At 47.1% G+C, this 21,693-nt stretch overlaps 2 protein-coding genes across 4 annotated transcripts in view; one reads left to right on the top strand and one right to left on the bottom strand.

Moving 5' to 3' along the window:
• ANGEL1 (angel homolog 1) overlaps positions 1 to 450 on the top strand; it is a 164,449-nt gene extending 163,999 nt beyond the window's left edge. Inside the window, exons 13-14 of one of the 3 annotated variants that reach the window (XR_012662297.1) lie at positions 142 to 225; positions 363 to 450. The gene's annotated coding sequence lies outside the window, so the exon portion shown is untranslated. Of the gene's footprint in view, positions 1 to 141; positions 227 to 362 lie in introns of those variants that run through there. The other 2 variants (XR_012662296.1, XM_075103560.1) reach the window with 2 other exon arrangements.
• Positions 451 to 633: 183 nt separating this feature from the next.
• ESRRB (estrogen related receptor beta) overlaps positions 634 to 21,693 on the bottom strand; it is a 135,518-nt gene continuing 114,458 nt past the window's right edge. Inside the window, exons 4-7 of the mRNA XM_075103564.1 lie at positions 17,254 to 17,364; positions 16,430 to 16,591; positions 10,267 to 10,536; positions 634 to 3,999 (exon numbers count right to left, since the gene is read on the bottom strand). Coding sequence (XP_074959665.1) covers positions 3,755 to 3,999; positions 10,267 to 10,536; positions 16,430 to 16,591; positions 17,254 to 17,364 — 788 coding nt within the window. The 3' untranslated portion in view covers positions 634 to 3,754. The remainder of the gene's footprint in view (positions 4,000 to 10,266; positions 10,537 to 16,429; positions 16,592 to 17,253; positions 17,365 to 21,693) is intronic.

The raw sequence follows: 21,693 nt of genomic DNA, 5'->3' as shown, positions 1-21,693 counted from the left end.
CTGATTGTTGTGGAGGAGTTTTTTATAGCTTCACAGTTTTACTGCGAGGTATAATGCCCAAGTTTCCCCAGAAACCTAATTCTGTGTGGTATTTTACCTTTTCTTTTAATTGATCCCCATGAAAATTGTTTTGCATTACAGGCCAGACGCTGTTGTTCCTGGAGAAGAATGTGCCCCAAACAGAAGAGCTCACTTGGGAAGAATTGCCTTTTGTAGTAGCTGGTGGTACGTGGTTTCTGTACTCTGCACATGCAAATCAGGGGCTGGAGCTGCTTTTACCATAGTCGCTGGATGTAGGCTTCATGCTTATTCACTGTCACTGATACACTTACCTCTACAGCTTTGCTTTGCTTTTCTTTAAGTCACAGAGCCCGTTTGTGTCCCAAGGCTCAAGCTCCATCATCTTTTGCCCAATGTACAAGGCACACTGATTGGCGCTGACTCTGTGACTCCTATATTTCAGTTGAATGGCATAAAGAACACAGATCCAGAACCCATTTCATGTCTCAACTTCCACATATCCAGACCTTTTTGTAAGACTGTGAGCATTCAAAGACCTAAGCAGTTGCTGAAGCCCCATTTCCTACTTCAAAGTGCACTGAGATGACTACACTAAGGTGTCACCCTTCTCTGCAAGCCCAGCTCACTGCGCTGCTGGACATGCTCCTCAGTTGTGGCAGCATAATGGTACTAATGATGCACAGCAGATCAGAGTAACTGGGAAGAAATGCATGTGATTCCTGCACTGGTCTGAAGGGCCCAAGAGACCTCACATGGTTCCCAATATAAGATGGTACAAGCCTTCTAAGGGTTAAATCTAGACAGGTGTTTCTGTCCCAGTTCCTGGGGAAGAGTTTGCAGTCCTTGCTTAAAGAGATTAATATATGCTAATTACTGTCTGGTTCAGTTCCCATCCTATTTCAGAAGCAATGCAAACATTTCCAGGCATATTATCCTCAAGCAATGGGGGGTATCCAGATGGGTGCCAAGGTTATGCAGCTGTAATGGAGAAAGAAGGTCCTGGGAAAAAATGCATTTGGTATCTTTATATTATTCTGCCAAGGTAGAAGTTGCCTCCATACCATAGCCCTACTCTAAATAGCCAGCAGTCTCTGTGGGCTAGAAGAGAACTTGGCAGATCTCCATAATCATGTTTTGTAGATCATTCTCCCTCCCTGGTCTGGCAAGGAGGCAAATGCAGCAAAGCTGCAAGAGCTTTTTTTTTTTGGTTTGTCTTTTAGTGGTGTTGTTTGGTTTTTTTTTTGGTTTTGTAAGTGACCTTTCCAGCCAGGGCCCAACAGAGATCTTTTCAGCCTGTTTTGGGACAGCTACCTTGGCACAGCAGGTCAGGACACAATGTGCTGTGGCTGAGCTGGGTGAGACTCGGCAGGGAAGCAACGGTGATCAAGCAAGTCAAAATTACAGATGCTAGCACAACCCAGGACATTTGTGAAAGCATATATGCCACAGCCAGAAAGAGTTGCCACAGCGCAGCACATGGCAAGCTGGCTCTGTAGAGGTGGCGTGCATCTCACGTTGGTCCCTCTCAGTCACAGATGGGTACAGGGATCATGAGCGCAACCAAAAGCCTCTCATTTTCCTCCCCAGCTGCCTCTGGGAGGGAGCTGGGGAGAGAAGCACAAGTACCTGTTCAAAGCAGAAGGCCACAGTGTAATTATTACCACTGTGAGCATGGAAGCTGTCCCAGCTCCCATGTGCCTTCTGCCCCTTAGGTCTCTGCTTGTTTATTAATGTGCCTGAAGCAAGATTGAATTCCTTTATCAAGTGAGTACAAGATGAGAGAAAGTAGCTACGACTGTGTAGCGTAGGGACAACTCAAATGAGATGGAACTGAACTAACTCAAGTACCACAAGCAGGCTGGCTACAAGAGCTGAGAGGTCAGCACGAATTAGCGTCCCCAGTTTCTGAGCTAGCCTGGGTGTTGTTCTGTAGCACTGGCAGCCCTGCTGTGACACATTCTGCTCCAGTAGAACACAAGCACCCAGTGTCTCCCTGATCACATGCCTCAGCCCTGGTTTGGAAGGCTTCATGCTGGAAGGGCAAGTTACTCCTCTGCCACATCACCTTTCTCCTGGGCTAGGGATGGAAGGTTGAGGGGAACAGAGACAGTAGAGCTAGTGGTGTCTCAAATACAGACCAGAGGCTTTTTCTCACCTATATTGCCATGCTGCTGACTGAAAAAACAGACAATGTGTTCAGGTTTCATCAGCTTAGGCTGGCTCAAAACTAAGTGACCTAGAAAATAAAATCTCAGAGAATGCCAACAGCCAGTTTTGTCAGTCACCCACATTCCCCTCTGGCTACTGGGAATGCAGCAGTTGTGGCTTAAGCAGCAGATCTGAGCCAGGGCTTGGAGACAGCAGGAACCTGGTTACATGAGAGGAGTAAATAAACATTCCCCCACTTCTTCTCCCAGCACCTCAAGGTCAGGTATTTGCTTTCCCATCAGCGAGAGAACCTCTTACCAGGCCCAGGTATAATCTATGCTAGCTCTTTTGCTGCTGTTGAGGATAATGGGATGAGGCAGGGGAAGACAGTAGTTGAGATATCGGGGAGTTTCATGCCACCCTCTAATTATTTCCCTAGGCTGCCACAAAAAAGCAATCTCTCAGGCTCAAGAGCTGCTGCCTCTGAAAAGCAGTGCCCTTGATTCCTAACTAGCATTTGGCAATAAGCCTAAGTCTCTGTGGAGGCAAAGAGCTATCACTTTAATGAAGTCTAGGAAAGCCCTGGTTTGGGATGTATTTATACTTGGGCAGTAACCATGCAGACAAAGCCTTGTGTTCTCTGTCACAAGGAACAAGTGGGGAATGGCACTCAGCTGAGCTGAAGAGGCAGGTTTGATATGCTACAGGGTGAAAAGTGTGGAAGAATTGTAGTTAGCACCACATAGGAGAGGATGCAGAGATTATCAAGTCAACCCAGCACGGAAGCATAACATTGCTTTTTTCTCTTTTTCTTGCCCCTTGGGAAAGGAGGCTTGCATTCTCTCAGGGTCATACATCCTACCTCTTCAGGGGCCTGCGGGGATTGTACATGGGAGGGACTAGCCAGGCGTAATGACACACTGTACAAGGTCGCAGAATATCTTACACAGTTAGGAGCATCTTTCCCAGTAAGAAGTGGGGCCTGTATGTACAAGTGTTGGCTGTCGCTAGAGGAGCCTGGGAAGCAGCCGTTTTGATCAGGAGAGGTCCAGCAGCTCTCTTCTCCAAAGGACCACAGGCTCTATGGTTAGAGCCAGAAAGGTGATGAAAAGAAGGACCCTGGTGGCTTCCCTTTCTATCTGACCCCTCACAACACCAGCAGATAAAGTTTATATTGACTCTATTCTTCCTCTCTTCCTGCTTCTGCCCTCACTCCCCCTCCAGCACTGGTGGAGGGAGCTGGGGAGCAGGCGGCCTGGACAGCGCTGAGAGCATCACTGCTCGTAGGGGCTAAGCCCTGATGACCGCCTCAGCAAGTGCAAGAGCATATTCTGATATTTCCCACAGAGAAAACAAATGAAAAAGAAAAAAAAAAGAGAAACAGGTGACTGATTAAAAGAGTTTCCCCCCTCCTGTACACGAGATCCTGCAGTCACGCCGACAGATAGACATTAAATAATTCTTCCATAATAAATGATTGGAGATAAAAGCCGGCGGTGGCTGCTGCTGCTGTTTGGATTACTCCGTTGTCTGCATCTTTGTTTCTAGTTTGTTCCCCGGCCACTGTCGGCTGGCGCTGGGGCTGTCAGACCTTTGCCTCTAGCATTTCTAGGAAGAGTTTATGCATGGGAACCTTGCCCTGCAGTTTGATGCTGTAGAAGTGCTGCACAGCTTTGGCGGCCGTCTGCCGCAGGAGGGGCAGCGTCAGGAGCAGCTTGCCCGCTCGCCGGGGCTCCTCATTGCGCTGACTCAGCTCGTAGTCCTGCAGGGCTTCGTGGAGAAGGTCCTGGAGTTTCTGCACTGCATCCATGTCCTCTATGTGCATGGAGTCTGGGGGGAGGGAGAAAACGCAGCAAACAGATAAGTCAGACATGAGGAAGGAAAGCCTTTATAATCCTGAGGCTAAAGATGCTCTTTCCTTTTCTCTATTTTCTGTTTGGTTGGGGTTGGTTTGGATTTTGTTTGGTGGGGTGGGGGTTGTTGTTGTTGGTTTGTTTTGTTTCTTAAGGGGAAAAAAAACCCCCACCTTTCTGGCAGGTGTTGGTGCTGCTGCTGTGAAGTTCAGCATCAGCCGAATGAGTTGGCTCTAGTAGTGCAGGGCCAGTAAGCTTGCCAGGGGCGGGTGACATATTGTGCCCTGTGTGCTGCCCATTTTGCCGGCCACACTGAGGCTGCGCTGGGGTCAGCTGGGGCCCTTTGTGACTTGCACACTGACTTGCCCTCCATGCTTCTTACGGGGAGAGTCACCCTGCAAGGGGCAGCAGCTGCTGTGCTGCCGCTTGGGAGCAATCTCATTAAGAATAATTAACACTGCTATAGCGCTTCATCTGTCTAAACTGTCTAATTGCCATGCAGCTGCTCAGGGTGTCAGCAAGACACAAAAGCCCCAGTAGGTCACAACCAGTGCGCCCAGGGGTGTTGCCAGCCCCACCTTTGTGCATATGCCCCTGTTTTCACAGACTGCCAGCAGCTGCTCAGGGAGCTTCCTGCTTCAGTAAAGAAAACCCACACCTTCTGCAAGGCTTCTTCCCTTAGGCTGCCAGTTAGATTTCTACAAGTTGCTGGAGGGGCTAGCAGGGTTTGCAAGGCTAGCACAGCTCCTTGGTGCGTCTCTGAGGCAAAGGCAGCTGGTAGTGACCCGGCTCAGGGTGAAGCTGGGGAACCCGAGTTGAACACAGGCTGCTAAGCTTGTGGGTGAGTCATGGCGACAGAGAGCAGCACCAAAGATCAAAGAGGTTAGATTAAGGAAGCTAACCAGGCACAGCATCACTGAAGGTTTTTCTACTTTTCAGCTTGCTGATATTTGCTTCTTTCTTACAATCCTGACAGAGCTGGAGACATTGTTCCCTTGTCTTCATTGTTCAGGGACTTCTAATCGATACCGAACCCAGTGATAAAGATTCCTGCCACAGGGCAATGAGTCCAGAAGCCACATCAAAGGGGCACTACGGCAAGCATGCATGCACGCATGGAGTTGCACCGTCTGCCGCTGTGGCTGGCCTTTGCAGCATGGCAGTGCTGTGGCTCAGCCCACGCACATACAACACAAATGTGAGGACATGGTTTCCTCAGTGAAGGAGAGGGAAGCTGGCTGAAGCGCCAAAATCTGTCTAGAAATATGTGTCACCTCTATGGAGAGGGCAACACAAATTAGAGGCTGTGAATAAGATAGATGTACAGTAAATGTATTTATGATGCATGAGTTAGAAAGTATTACAACAGTTGGGAAAATATCATGTATATCAGGAAAGCTGTTTAGAGAGATAAAGGATATTAAAGGGTTGTATTTCCAAGCCTACTGAGGAAGGATTGTTTTTGCCACATAGTGACCTAAGCTAGCCACAGACATTGATTCTGAAAAGTAGGAGGGAGAAGCATGTTGCTGAGTCAGTCTGGCAACTTCTCCCAGCCAGGTAGCACCTCTGGAAAATTCCCATGCACTATCCAGGAGAAATGAGTGGGATCAGTTTCCTGCCAAGTTGCAGAGGTCATTTTGGAGGCTGGAAGCCTCAAGAGCTGGAGCTTGGAGAGAAAAGCCCTCCAGCCTTTCTGTTTGATGTCCTGGCCAGCAGCACAAGGGGGAGAAGCAATCACAGTGTACCAGGGTCTGCAGATCCCAGCGGGTCCTAGAAGCACCAGGCAATGAGCCATGCTTCAGGTCAAAGTGGGTGCTTTGTTTTTGGGTACTGATGCTCCTGTACAGTAGGCAGAATACCAAAGCTGTGCCCTTCTGCCACCTGACTTCTGTAAGGTGACAAGACTTAACAGCACTAAATAACCAGACATATACAGGGAGAGGAATTGGGGAAATAAAGTTCAACGCCTGCCCCACCCCTCTACTCTTTGCTGAAAGAAGCTCAAAATTGGCAGCTGACTGCGAAAAATAAAATAACATTGCAGGATTAATTTCCTTGCAATCCATCAGTGAGCTGGTGTCGATGGCATTGATAAACTGTTAATTACAAAATCAATAGCTATGAATTTTTACAGCTGTCAGAGCAGTGAGGTGGAGGGAGGCTGCCTGACCATGTCCCTGAGGGTCAGCTGGCCTAGAAGTCAGGGTTTATGTCAGGAGCCCTTCTTCAGCACTGCTGGCATGGTGTACCGGGCAGGTGTGAGAACGGACAAGGCCCACTACCTCCTCACCTAACTCTTTTCTTGCAGCTTCTGCCAGGAGCAAGAGAAGCAAGGTCCTCACAGGACCCGTTAGTACAGAATTTGCTACACACCCCCTTGCTAGATCCAGACCTTGTTCACTCCATCTCAGCACTAAAACACATCGGGGGAAAAAAGGGGAAATAAGGTTTGGCCAGTCTGGGATGTCCTTAACTGAACATGTGCTGTATGCTGACCTGGAGGGCTCTTCAATACACGTTGATCAATTTGTATTCCTGAGGAAAGAGGACCTAGGAATGCCTAAGAAGTGATGGCTGGCTCTGAAGGGTAACAAGTTAAGCCTACAGCACTCCTACTCTGTCAAAAAAAATGGGTGATGATATTGTTGGGACTTGCCTACTGCTCTGGGAATTAAGAATTCATTTCTCAGCTCTCTAAAATGCACTTAGTAAAGACAGAGTTCACTTGAATTATCTTTGCCAGCCCCAGCAGGTGTGTCCTTGATGCGTTACACTGAGGACTCAGAGATCAGCCACAGCTCTGGAAAGGTCAGCCTATTGTCAGCTTCTCCTCTAGTGAAGAGTGAGTGAGCTCCCACTTCTGTTTTCATTTGTTTTAATTCCTAGAAAGAAAGGGTCAATATACACATGGCTGCACTGAACACAGGAAAGTCCCTAGCAGCTGGGTTGCGTGAGCAATTACACTCAGCAGGGATAGGGGAAATTCAGTAATTTATCTATATGGGAGGCAAGGCAGAAAGCAGGTCTGGGCAGCACAGGTGCTAATCTAAGTGCTCAGCTTTAAACCCTGTCTCTGATCCAAGGGAGCTGAGGTGTGGCCCAGAGATAGTCTGTATTCCTACCATTTTAGGAATCAGCTGTTTGCAGCAAGCACATACATGCAGACTCTGCAAGTTTACTCCCTGTCAAATATACACTAAGGAAAATAACTTGTATTAAAAGAATGTGAAGGTTGAATGTGAAGGTTACATTAGTAAAATACACTTGCCCCATTCTAGCCTCCTTATAAGTGTGCTGTGAGAGGTTTTAATTACGTGAAAACCTAGTTCTTGTGCTTTACTTTCGTATGTTTCAATATGAATAACAAAGCAGGATTTTTGTGGACTATGCTCCTACATAGCTGCACTTGTAGCTGCACTAGTAGAAATCACTGAAGTCAGAATGGCTTTTCCCATACAACTGAGAACACGGCCTGTGCTTCCTGACCCTTACCTTGGTTTCTTTACTCCGCAGCACTGGAAGCAGAACCCCAAAGAAGCTGATGAGTGTTGGTTGTTCTGCTCAGTCTTTGCTCAGTGTTTCTCCATTCCTGATGCAGACTGTCCCATAAGGGGCTACCCTGGGCTTAGCCCTGACAGCACAGTGAGCAACATCAGCCCAGAGTGCTTCTGTTGCACCGTGAGGAACTTGACAGCATGAAGGTTCAGGTCCTGCAGTGTCTCTGCTCGCAGCATGGGCCATTTAAATGTCCCGGTGTGGTGCTTATCCTGCCACCCTGTCACAACCACTGCCTTAGCACTTCAGCCTCTCTGAGGAGCCCGTCTCCCTGTTTAATCCTGTGACCTTCCTGGTAGACAGGAGGCAAGTTCTTTAACAAGAGTTGATTACATTGCCAAAAGCCACTGTCCCACAGTTGAGAGAGGCCAGCCTTGGCCATCTGCCCATCCTGGTTCAGTGGCAAAGCAAAGGCAGCAATTAGAGCTAAAAAAGCAATATATGAGAAATTGGAAAAGGGAACTAGATAGCAATTTATATGAATCAGAAGTTATGAAGTGTAGAAAATCGATAAGGGAAGTGAAGGACATCGGAGGAAAATCCATGGCTGGAAGGGCTAAGGACAATAAAGAAGTTTTATAAATATTTAAGAAATAGAAGAAAAATGACCATTTTTAAGGGGCTCTTTTCACCTGGAGATGATTAAACTATTAATAGCAGTGAAGAGGAGACAGAAGACCTCAGTGAGTACTTCTGTCCTGTTTAGAAAAAAGAAGCATTATGTACCTGTGTTATATGAAGATGATGAAGGCTTCTTAGTTTGTGATTTATGCAGTTATGTGGTTATGTTAGACATCTGTTAGGGACAAACTTTACAGAAATCAGCAGAGCTGGATAACTTGAGGCCAGTCTAGGGCAGATTAACAAGCTTTGGGATTTTTGAGACATTGAAGATGACTGGAAAAGTTCTAATGATCCACGTATTTTCCTAGTTCTTATCTGATAATTTCCATGCTAGCTTGATGTAAACCAGCACAAAATAGAGAGAAAAAAAAGTTACATTTAATTAAGACTTAAAAGATAGTATTACAACTACTGCCAGTCAACACGATACTTTGGAATAGAGGTCTTGTCAAACAAACCTGATTTCACTCTCTGATGGGATTAGAAGTTTGGTTGATAAAGTTAACTGCATAGATATAATAGACTTAGGCTTTTATAAGGCACTTGGCTTAGCACCACAGGACATTCTCATTAAAAAATTAGCGCTATGCAATATCAATAAAGCACACTTTCAATTGATTAGTAACTGGCTAGATGACAAATCTCAAAGTAGCTATCAGTGGTGAATCATCCCTGAAGGAGTTTTCTAGTGGAAAACCACAGGGATCAGTAAAAAGCAGATGCTATTCAACATTTTTATCAATGAGCTGTAAGTAATTTTTCTTTTTTTCTTTTAAATTGTGGCTGCTGAGAAGTACGAATTTCAAAGAGGAACAGAATGGTGAAAAATGGTGACGACAGGGCAGCCTCACAGCATTCTGATCCACTTGCTTACCCTTGAAGTAATATATCTCTAGCAAAGGAATGCAACTATGGAACAGGAACTTTGTTGTGTCAAGCTGTCAGGTATAAAAAGACCTGGGGTCATAGGGCACAGTTCAACAAAGACCACTATCTGGAGGCTGAACTCAAGCAAACTGACATTAAATACATGGTGCCTTTCTTTTTTATTTTAAACTGAGAGAATGATAAATTATGAGAGTCATCTACTACACAAGATGTAGACTCCCCCTCTTTTAATCCCTTCAGCTTCACACTGGGTGTCTTTCTGGAAGGCAGCTTTCGCCAAACACAGATATTGGACTCACTGCTGGGCTGCAAGGGTGAATTCTGTGACCTGCACGATGTAGTTCAGTAAGGAGATCTGATGTGAGACAATGAGACTCAAGGGATGTAGAGGGAGCCCTCGTCACACAGTAGCTTTAGCAGTTTCCCTTTTGGAAGGGACTAGTGAGCAAATACGCATCTGGCTTTTGTGCAACATCAGCACAGCACGCAGCACCTCTCGTGTCTCCTGCAGCCTGCTGGATTGAGGGCTGCGGCCCTCCCCAGCTGAGATGGAATGCACTAGGCTGAGGGCCCTGGCCTTTCTCATACTCTTTGCAGGAAGAAACAGAACAGGCAACATCAGGCTTCTGCCAGCATGTCTTACTCTCTACCATCCAGATCAACGTTGTCTCCCAGTGAGAGGGGAATTCAGTGTCTGTGGTCACTGAACATCTCCAGGACAGGACCGGGCAGCCCCAATCCCACACCTTTTTGTTGGATTTGAAACTGGGACCAGGGTTTCCCTGTTGGCTGTTACTGACCAACGCTACTGAGGTAGATGCAGGCATGGCCCACATCCTCTTTTCTTAACTCATGACACTGGACTCAGCTTACTAGTGGAGAAGGGCTCCACAGCCTTTCTTTTACACCCAGAAACCAGAAGCCAGCCCATCCATGCCTGGCCTCACTCCCTAATACAGAGACAAAGCACAGTTGGGGCTCTAGTAGCAGCAAGCCTCATTTCTCCCTGTTCTCCAGCCTAGGCCCTGGTCTGTGGACAGAGAGGAGCTTTGAGGGTGTTGCATGGCACAGGCAGAGCACAGCCTCAGGCAGTAGGCTCTAGTTTCCTCTCAGGCCAGATAACAGCATGGGCCTTGACCCCCTGATGGTGAGGCTGGCTGGGCCAGGATGGTACCTGAGTTGGCGAGGGCCAGAGCTTTAAGCGTGACAAACTCCTCCTTTTCCACCTTAAGCTTCTTGTAGCGTCGCACCAGCTGTAAGATGGCCAGGTAGAGCTCCAGCAGCCCCGTCAGACGAGAGTGCTCTTCATCCATGATGTAGTCCTCAGCATAGACAAGCTTGTCTTCATATGGAAGGGAGCGGTACACAATGCCCAGGATGAGGATTTCCATCCAGGCACTCTGCAGGAGGCTCATCTGGTCCCCAAGTGAGAGGTTGGAGAACCCTGACAGGGCAAAAGACATGCAGGGTCAAATGGGTGTGCAGTAAAGCCTCTAGGACCCTAGGGTTCTTAGTTTCCCTGGGATTCACCACAAGCATTCTCCCCCATTGGCCTGCTGCTTTCAAAAAAAAACCAAAAAACCTTACTAAAGTGACCCTGTCCCTGTGGCAACCAGCACACATGGACCTTACCCTTCTCTGCTCCCATGCCCACCCACAGCCTCACACAGTAGTCCTGATGCTCTCACTGCACTTACGGCAACCCAAGGTTAAAGACAACCTCTTTTCATTGAGCTCTGCTTCTTCTATAGCAGCAACTCTTTTGTACCACATCATCCTGGCTCACTGTTCCTCTGTAGTTTTGCACTGCAGCCTATTTAGTCAGCCCCAGCTGACCAAAGAGCAGAGAAGAGCTCCAGATAGCAGAAAAGAGGGCTTCTGATGGCATAGGAGGGAAAGACACAGGCCTGAATTACAAGTGTACGACAATCTCTCATTTTGGCCAACAGGAGAAAAGGTCCTGCCACAACGGAGCACCAAAATGTGTTCAGAAGCTGAATACATTTATGAACAGAATCCTTTTCTACTCCTCATCACTCCCTGAGCTCCACACCATTGGCTTTCTGCACCTTACAGCCAACAGCCCTACCCGCTGTCAAAAACATCTTTATGGTGCCATACAAGTACCTAAATCACAGCCAAACCCAGTAGCAACGGAACCAGCACCCAGAAGTGAACCAAGTCATTCTCCTCAAATCAGAAAGAGCAACCACCATCTGGAGATAGACCACCCTGACAGTCCCAGAGCCGACTTGAGAAAGTGGAGAGGCTAAAACACAGAGGAAGTGTCTGTCCTGAGGGAAAAAAAAAAAAAAAAAAGTGTGTGGGAAGGAAAGCTGTGTCTGTTACGTCCTCTGTACCAGGTAACTTTGAAGGCCAGACCATGAAAGATCCTGGTAGATGGGCACTTTGCAACAGCCATTATAGAGATGGATGCCAAGCACAGCGTGTTTGTCCCATCTAGGCAGCTCCTGCCCACCACTGACAAGCAGGGGCTGTGCTTTTTGGCAGCTCCTTGCGTCTACACGTTCCTAGAGCTGTGAGAGAATGGGACACCCAGGCACCCCTCAGCTGAGGGGGCAATGCTCCACCAGCCTCCCCTGCCAGTTTTCTCCCCAGATGCTTATTAAGCCTCGTGGCTCACCAAGAGGCCTGTGAACTCATTAGCTTCTGTCCAGGAGCCTCCCAGTCCCACTGGCCATGTGCTAAGCTCAGCGGGACTTCTTTATCCCACAGCCCTCCCTGCTCGCAGTTCTTGGCCCCGCATCAGCGCCTAGGTAGCCAGCCACCATGATGATCATTTGATTTCTCTTGTTATCAAGTTGGCAATTAACAAAAGAGCTGATGATTGCTATATTGACTGACCGTGGGTTCTCTTTTTCTATCTGCACTATCTCAGCTGGGGAAGGCAAGGCAGAAGGGTGGGTTAGTGGTATTTATTTATCACTACGCCATGTTTTGTGTTTGTGTTGCCAGGGGAAGCAAAGGGTGATAATGGCCTGGCAGCCCTTGGACATCCAATTTCCCTTATCAGGCCACTGAATAGAAAAGAGGCCCCAGGCCACATTAATTAACAGATACCAATCAGCTGTCACGTGTTGTGTGTGCAAGGTCTGAGGGGAGCAGTGGGTGGGAGGGAAGAATCAATAAACCATTGGGGAGTGCCAGAGGGAACAGCTAAAGAGGAGTCCAGGCTACTGGAGAGAAGAGCTGCAAATCCAGCTCCATGACTGTGTGATTGATTCCCATGCAGCACAGCCTGTGCTCCACGTAGCTCTGCGCCTGATGAATCCCACCCCTTGCTCAGGCTGTGACTACTTCAGGGGTGCCTCATCCTTTGCCTCACCCTTCTGCCCCTTACCTCCTGCAGTCAGTACTGTGCTGCTCCTGAATGCAGCTGTCCTGACTGAGCCCAGCTTGAAGGCTTGGGATCCTGTCTCCCCAGGTCTCCTGCTCGTTGCACAGTGAACTGATGAGATTAGCCCTGAGACGGGGTAATGGTGCTGTGCACAGCCACTGTCACAGTCTCTAGCACCTGGAATCTCTCCTCTGGTCACCCTCTCCTAGCTCTGATCATGAAGAACAGCCCAGTGTTTAGGCTGCTGCCTAAGACTAGTTTCTGTGTCAGTCATGTGGACTTTTTGCATCTTCATTCCCCATCTGGATTACAAAAGGGGTTATGCCATTGTCTCACTGCAGTCTGCCAACAAAATTTGTTAAAGATTGAGAAACAGTCATGTGGTAGAGTGAGAGGATTCAGGACAGACATGGCACACACTTTTCTGCTAGCAAATAAAGTAGAAAATTTGACTTGATCCTAGCAGTAGCCTGTACAACCAGCATCTCTGTTAATCACTCCCCAGAGGCAGTTATGGCAGGTGGGAATTGCACAGGAGAGACCATGCTTTACCCCGTGCCAAGGAAAACAGAAGAGCCAGCTGCAATTGCCCTACCCACCTGGGAAAGACCCCTGCCAGAAGCACTCCAAGGTCGCCAATGACTCCAGTTCAGGCAGGCAAGCGCGAGGGAGGGAGTGCTGCAGTGCCAAGCCTGGACTTGAATCTGACAGAATTGGGACCCTTTTCCTCCAGTGTTTACACATGTAGAATGCAAGGGCTGGAGGACTGTGCCTGTATCATTGCAGTCTGTGCACACAAAGGAAAATGTAACCTGATGTCTCCCATGCTGTAAAACTTGAGATCAGGAAAGGTGAATGCTCATTTCACCCAGCCAAAAACACAGGCCTGCTATTATAGATTTATAACACTGGAGAACCTCTAGTTGTGAAATTCAACTGCCTCACCATCTTACAGCTCCCAGGAATTGGTAGAGTCCAGCCTGTTTGCATTCCTGAGCTGTGTGATGGCACAGCATCCAGAAAGGGCCCTTAGTAATCTGTTTCTTGCTGCTTTTCTCAGGTCTTATCCTGAAAGGTGCTGAATGCTCCACTGCCATCCTCAGGCACCCAAAAGAGAAGCCTCTGTCTCTACCACAGAGCTGCATGCACATTTCCCTCCTTCCCAGGTGCAGGTTGAGAAGAGCTACTTTATTTGCAATAGCTGATGTGACATTCAGGTTTTTTATTTTTTGTGATTTTTTTTTTATTTCAGTGGTTTGGCAGTGGGAGCTCCCAGAATTAAAAAAAAAAAGTCACATAATTTGTGGCAAGTGGAGTTCATAATCTGTTAATTTATTATCATTTCTGTCATCCTGGAGGGCCATTAGCAGAGGTAATAAAGGGAGATGTAATTATAGGATCTGAGGCCACTCCAGACACATCTGCTGTCACTCCACTTGCCATATTTCATTCTGTGCTAGTACTATTGCCTTCCTAGTGAGAACAGCACAACAGCTACCCTGGGATAGCCTTCGTTGTCACCCCTCAAGAGAAGTCTTGTCTCCCTGCATCAAAGCACGCAGAAAAGGTAGATGTTGTTCAAAGACAATTAGCACGGGGGGGAGGGTGAGTAGTGGGGAGGGGGCCTCATACAGAAGGGGACAACTCCACAATGGCTAAGCGCGGCTTTTGACCTAATGGCTAATAAGGCTATTGAGCTAATAATATTTGCTAAACACCATTAAATCATGCGTTCTTGTTATCATAGCAGAGTGTCTTTAAGCTTACCTGATTTTACTTGCTAACACTGTGGGGTAGAAGTTTGTGCTGACACCTTGGATCCTGAAGGGTTGGTATGACTTCAACATCACACTGTTCTTTACCAATTCCAGTGTGAACACAAGGCAGGAATATGTGATTTTTGTTCCTTTCCCCATCTCTCTCTCTGTCCAAGAGTTCGTGTACACAGTAAGCAATATCCTGTTTTGCTCAAAATCCTTGGAAGGCAGAAATACTGGGCATGGATTATCTAGACACCTGGCAGCCTCCTGGCCCTGCCCTGCTCTGCCCCCTTGCTGCCTAACTCAGTAAGTTTCATACTTGTTTCAGAACTATAAGGTATTTTGTTCCATTTTTATGAACTGTCTTTCATTATGTTTGTTTCTCAGTACTGCTCCCTTGTGTAACAATCCCTGGGCTCTCTCCTGTACACACAGTCCTGTTATAATACTGCTGCTGATCTGAACTGTGCCAGGCTGAGGGCTGTTACCATGCTGCAGGGCCTTTGATAGGAAAGGAAAATACACAGAGAAGATTGAGATCATGGCGAGTATGTCCTGCCTGTCAGAAAGGAGAGGAAAAGCCCCTTTCACAGTGCAGGAGTAATCTCTACTATACTCCTGTTCTGGGATAACATCACCATGGCAGGCTGGAAAGCTCTGTGGGAACTCAGAGCTGAGCATCCCACACTCATCCCTCAGCTGCAATCCAGGGAACTACAGCAGGTCACCCTGCATGAACAGAAATAGCCAAGGTTAAAAGAACATACAACAGCACCTCACTGGGCAGCTGTAGCAGCTAATTGCATTGCATTAAAACTATTCCTGTTAACACCCTGAGTACTGGGTTAGTAGAGCAATCCAGGCTGAGTTCCCTAATCGCCACTGTAACCCCACTTGTGATGAATCAGCCCCAGATGGATTCCAGCACTAGTGATGGGTTTAATCCTTGCAGGTCCTGCAGGTCTCATGTAAGAAGGGCACGACTGAAACTCAGAAACCCCTTCCTGAAAAAGTTTCTCCAAACTTCATAGTCCTAACACATAACAGTCCGTATTCTATATAGCCCAGGAAACCACTAACTCTTGGGTCACAGGAGAAATACTCCTTCTGAAAAAAGAGAAGCAGCCACCAAAAAGCCAAAAGAGGAGCAAAATGCATGGGAGAATTAAACTTTCTGATCACTCGTGCTATGATGTCTCACCAAACAAGGAAGAACTTAAAGCCAAGAAGCAAAGCAAGAGAACAGAGACCCATGCAGTGAAAGACACAGACAATGTGCAATATGGGCTAAATCCTGTGATCCTCTGGCTGAGCCTCAGATATTCTCCTGCCACAAGGAAGGGGGCAGAAGGCAGGAGACAGCTGTAGAGAGCTGTTCATAGTGAGTGTCTGAAGCAGTCTTTGGAAAGCAGCCACATAATCCCCTAAGTTCCCTGCCCAAACTTCTCCACAGCCAAATCCAACCTATCTTTTTTTTGTGGAGGCGTGGGGAACTAGAGAGAAGGGGCATTTTCCCTTCCCAGTACAATTCTTTGTCCCTAGAACCCCCATGAGGGCTATGTCTGCTCCTTCAGCCTGGGTCCATCCTACCTGCAGGTGTGAGACACTTGCTGTGTCACTCAATCACACATGCACCCTCATTGCCTCATTATTTGTCAGCACAGAAGCCTAGAGATTCACTGACAACAGTGAGTATGTCCTACATCCTGATGGGAGTCGTTCAGTGATGAATCCAGTATGACAAAAGCTTTCCTGAGTCTGGGCAAGAATGCCCACCACAGACAGGTGGGTACCTGCCTTGTCACTAGCAGTAGAGTTGTCACTGCCATAACATTTATTCCTCTATACACACACCAGACCTAGGTCATGTTGATGCAGTGCAAAAATCACTGAAGTCCACTGTACCATCCTAAGGGCTGTTTCCCAAGCGCTTTTGCTGTGCAACTCAATGCCAGGTACAACAGACAACTTTATCATGTCATCTTGAAGCCTTCTGCATAATCCCAGGGCACACACACATACAGTCATCAATTTATGCGCCTACACCATATGAGTTTGTTACCAGTGAAAACCTACCACAAGCAGTTTTCTGTGACAGTGATTTCCACCCATCAACTATATGTAAAAATACTCGTTGAAGACAAAACCGATAAGCACAGTAATAAATAATAGCTCCCTTTGCTGTTCATGCTTATATCCTTGTAATTTCTGCAGTTTACCTGGGATGTGCTTTGCCCAGCCAATGATCACCACCAGTTCCCTGTCTGCCAGGTCACAGAGGGTTGTCAGGGCTTTGATGTCACTCTCTGGCATTGTTGGATCAGGCATGGCATAAATCTTCTCTGGCTCAGCCACCAGCAAGTGGGAGACGATCTTAGTCACTGCACATTTCAAAGGAGAAGTAGTTGTTGTATCTCTTATGACATATAACAGTAGAGCCAGAACAGCCCTTTCTAGAAGGACCTTCCTGGGACAAGACATGACTGTAGAGGCCATAAGACCTCAGAAGTGGTTTTGGTCACAACAGCAGATGACTACACTGCAGCTACACGAGCTGTAGTGATCTGCCTATGCCAAACCAGCTCTGTACAGGGATGACAAAGCAGAAAGCTACTGTAAGGTTGTCAGTCCTTGTCTCAGGTAGGTCCAACAAGGGGAGGAAGAGGCACAAATAATCAGTTGGTGGGATGTGGAAAAGCTTAGAGAACTACAGGTAGTTGGGATGAGAGAAATCAGCATGGGACTAGCTTTGTCAACAATCTTGGGTACAGGAAAAGATCAGAATATCACTGAATTGACTTACACAGTCTCCTCAGAAAGTTCTGGTATTTAACCCTGGGTACAATGCATACAGGACCTGAGCTGTACCTTAGGCATACCTAATCCACCCCTGCACTATGATAATAAAAAAAAAATCCTAGTGCTGGTGACTGATATGGAAATTGGAAGTGACAACTGCTCCATTACACATTTTGGGAGACGAATTTAAAAAAAATAAAAAAGGTGGTTGCTCAGAGGACCACAATTCAAGACCAATACATACGTGGCTTTTTAGCTGGGGGAGGGATCTGTAGGCTCAGGTAAGCGCTACTCTCAGAATCCAGTCTCCTCTTGTATTTCTGACGGCCTCCACGGACCCGATCCAGACGAACACCTGCAGGTAAAACATGATAAATCCTCATGATTCCTTAGTGCCACCGGGAACCTTGACATGCAGATGCTAAAATTTGCTAAGTAAGATGTTCCCCTCACTCCAGGGAGCTTTCCTTTCCCAAACACTTGAGATCTCAGCTGAACCCAGCAATCCCAATAATACCAGCTAGACTGCCTCCAGCTCTAAGCATGCTACTGTGAGCTTTACTTTTATTCAAAACATTAATGAAGACATAAATTAACCCATTCAAATTCTTCAATCACCATCAATCTGATGGGCAAATGAAAAGATTCAGACCTCAATGCCCTCTCGTTGATCTTGCTTTTAAAAAGAAAGATGTTAAATATCAGTCAAACCTGCAGATATAAAAATAAGCTTTTAAATTGTTCTTAAAAATGAGAAGTTAAATGTTCTGTGGCCTTTCACTGGTTAGATTTGAAAAAAGTCACCTATAGCAAATAGATTATGAACTATGAATTCAACAAAGATGTTTCAGCCTTGATCAAGCAAGGCAACTGTAATAAAAGTAGAGCCCAAATAAATAGAAACAACCCCTACTACAATAAAGCAATGATAAAGCTGCAGCAGGGAGGCACTGAAGAATTTTTTGCAGCTCTATCAAAATACAGTGAATCAACTGCAGTAGCACATCGAAAACAGTTCCCAGTGACTAGGAAACACCAGCGACTGTCACCATGCAAAAAACCATAGCAGCATCAAGACACCAGGAACAGCAGCTGAACTGCTGTATCACTACGAAATACAATGTTAAAAACAAATAATGAAAAAAGCCGTAGATATTTGTCCAATTGTCAGTTATTTCTGGCCAGCCATGTGGTCTCTGGTAATCAGCTCTTGTGAAATTGGGGTAATTCGGTCTTGCTGGGAGAAACAGCTACTGAAAAAAAACCCAAAACAAACCAAAACCAAAACAAACTTTCAAGGTAAATGTAGAAGCATTCAAATACAATAAAGATTTGAATTTACACTATACAAGTAGTTCCTTAGAAACACACGTGAGTTTATCCAATCTGATCACAGGAACCAATTATGTGATACACTTAGTAATCACATTGAGCCATTAATATTTTGCAATCAAGCCACTGCATAAACACAAACAACTAAAAGCAAACACTCCAAATCAGTTTTGAAGTGATGCTTTTTGAACAACTTGTACACCTGAAAAAACCTGCAGTCTGCTGAGAAATACTCTAAAAAGAAGCATGTCTGTCACTTGCATTGTGCATTTCAATGCCACAATTGCTTACTATTTGATGGGAAAGAGCTTTTACTGTAATGCTCACACCAGCCCCACTTTTACAACATGAAACTGCTACTTGCCACAACATCTAGATCCTGATACTCTTCAAGGCTGGAGCACCCAAACCAGCTTGACTGACAGTACCAAGAGACCCACAACAAGAAGAATAAACAACACCAATCAAGCCAACAGCACTCAGTTATACAGTCTGACAGCAAAATCTGTCTGGCAGTAGCAACACCCCCATGGAGGTCTAGGTGGCATTACCTGTAAGCCATGGTGTGTGGGGACAGAGGCTCATACAGATGATGTTACTAATGATATATAGCTGCTTCCTTTTAAGAGTCCTGCTGCTCCCATTGAACAGGAGAAGCAGGAATGAGCAGGCGTGAAGCTCTCCAGAGCAAAGGAACTGCTGCTAGAAGTGGCTGCTGTGGGAGGATGGCAGACGTTGGAAGATGGAGAGAAAGACATGAAGCTGAATAGGTCAACCCAGATCAAACTGAGTAGTTTCCTTCCCCTGCCTCATCTTCTCTTTCTGATTCTGTGTGGACAATTCACTGACATCCCTAAGCATAAGCACCACCTTTCTCCTCCATTATACAGTAGGGCTTTCAAAAATGTTGCCCATGGCTTCTTTTACCTCCATTCCCAGCAGCAGGTAGCCTGTGGGCAGGACTCCTTCCTGAGAGCCCCAACACATTCCAGAGAGTGATTTCAGAAAGGACAGCCAGGGAATCCCAAACATGAGATTATCTAGGGAGATCCCTGAGGAACAGCACTAATAAAGTTCTGGATTAAGCAGGAAAGTTTCATTTCCATCCGTGATTTCTTTCCCTCTATAAACATGCCCTGGTTTCCTAAGAAAGAAGACCTCCATCCCATGGTCTGCTGAATGAATGACACCGACCTATAAGCCAGGAGAGGAGGGAGAGACACAACTTTCAAGAATTGACAGTAAACCAAGTAACCACGTGTGAAAATTAAAAGGGTCAGGAATATACTGGTCAAAGATTACGGAGGAATCCAGAACAGGCTGCAGGACTTCAGGCCTGAATCAGAGCTCCCCAGGACCCTCGCAGAAGGGTCACAGAGAGCTTTGTTCCCTCACGCCAGTGGGCAGGATGTCACTGGTGCAGGGAGACGCCATTCTCAGCCCAGGAGGAACCAACACACAGCCCCCAGGATGCTTTCACCATGCAGTTTGATGAGCAGCAGGGAGGGGGGACTCGGAGGTTTAGGGAGGAAACGAGGGAAGGAGCTTGTTTCCTTCTCCCAAGGAGAAGCATGCCATCCTCCAGTGCTTGGCAGAGGGATGGCTGCACAGTTTGCAGCGGTATTAGGGACCCTCAATCAGATTATAAGGACACAAAGGACTTAAGTGCATTAAAAAAAGATACCAGAGACACAGAGAGATTTACCCTCCATCCCTCTTTCCCTCACTGAGCAGATAGAGGTCTGTTTGCCCAAGGACTTTGGCTTGTTAATTTTGAACTAGTGTTTGTCCTCCTGTTGTTCCCCATCCTGTATGACACTCCTTGAGGCAAGTGTTTTCAATCAGCATTTGCAAAGCCACTATTCTACCCTGTCATCATCGCTCCAGTTGCAGAGCCGGTGAATAGGCTGACCCCTGTGTAGCACATCCCAGCACCAGCTGCTGAGTGCAGCGACCTGCAGGTGCTACAGCAAACAAAAGCACTTCAACCCCCGAGTGCCTGACGGTGACACTCCAGGCATAAGCATCATAGCAAAATCCCTTCCCCAAAGATCTGACAGCCTAATGGGTCATATCTAGATGGAAGGAAAGGGCATGGCCAAAAATCAGGACCTGGTACTGAGCTGTGGTATTCAGGTGAGTTGTTAATGCCTGCTGCTCTGCTTTGATTTCCTCAGTGGTTGATTTTAAGATAGGCAGGCTGGTTACAATGCAGCTCTGAGAGGGACACTAAAGGACATAAAAGTGGAGTGGGGAGGTGCATTGGGTGAGCTCAGAGAAGCAGCATGAAGAAAAGCACTGAGCAGAGAAGAAGCGGAGGGGGATGTGAACTTAGATATGAACTGAAGTGAGAGAGTGTAAGGAGAAGGGAGATAGGAGAGAGAGGTCTGGAGCAAGGCTGAGTGGTACATACACTGTAATTCCAAGGGTGGATTTCACAACAAATGTGCAGCCACCTGAGCTTTGACTGCAAGGGGCAGCAGCCACTTATGAGATGCAGCTGCTCCGTACTGAAGACTCTTACATAGGTTTTGGTGCCACATCCTGACAGCAAGACAGCAGCAAGAGAAAGCAGTTGCCTTCCAGCTCCTGCACAAACCCATTTCTCACAAGGATCCCAACTGACCAGTTTCCAGGAGAGAAGACGCTCGTCCTACAAAACTGTCACCACCATAGTCACTTCTGGATATCCTGTCTTGACAGTATCAGCAAGGAGGGGCTGCTAGAGCAGCAAAGAAGGGAGGGCTTACATACACACAGTGAGATGCAGCAGTATAGGGCGAAGTTTGGGAGGTACTGCCCCTTGATAACCTACCTTTCTGGCAGCTGCTTCTTCACAAATGCAGGATATATGTGCTGGAAACATCCCCTCTCCTCCCACTCCCGTGTTGCAAGGAAGTGCTGCTGTTCATTGAATCTTGTTATGTTTTGAGGGACCCTGCATAAGAGTCCTGGCACCCCATCTGACCTAGGTGTGCGGCTGACCCTGGTGTCCGCCGTAGGGACTGAGTCCCAGCTCACTGGCAGCACGGTCTCAGCTCCCCAGCCTGCCTGAGCCCCCTCTGACCTAGCAGGGAGGAGGGCAGGGCTAAGACTTCTGCAGGACTTTTCAGCTCAGCATGCAGCCTGGGGTAGGGATGTCAGTTTTCTAAGCGTCCTGTGGGTGCCACTCGTGTTCCAAGCACTCTTGCAGACAGGTCTGTGCCAGCACGAAGCCTCTGCAGTGGGAGAGCCGATCTGCTGATCTGTTCAAGCTCCCTGCATTTCTCTGACATGCCCCTCGGAGAGATGTCTGCCCGACAACTTTGGGATCAGATGTCCCCATGCTGACTTGATAACATCAGGCTTCAGG

Source organism: Phalacrocorax aristotelis, chromosome 9, assembly GCF_949628215.1.
Source record: "Phalacrocorax aristotelis chromosome 9, bGulAri2.1, whole genome shotgun sequence".
Taxonomy (NCBI): Eukaryota; Metazoa; Chordata; class Aves; order Suliformes; family Phalacrocoracidae; genus Phalacrocorax; species Phalacrocorax aristotelis.
This window is presented reverse-complemented; position numbering and strand designations above follow the sequence as displayed.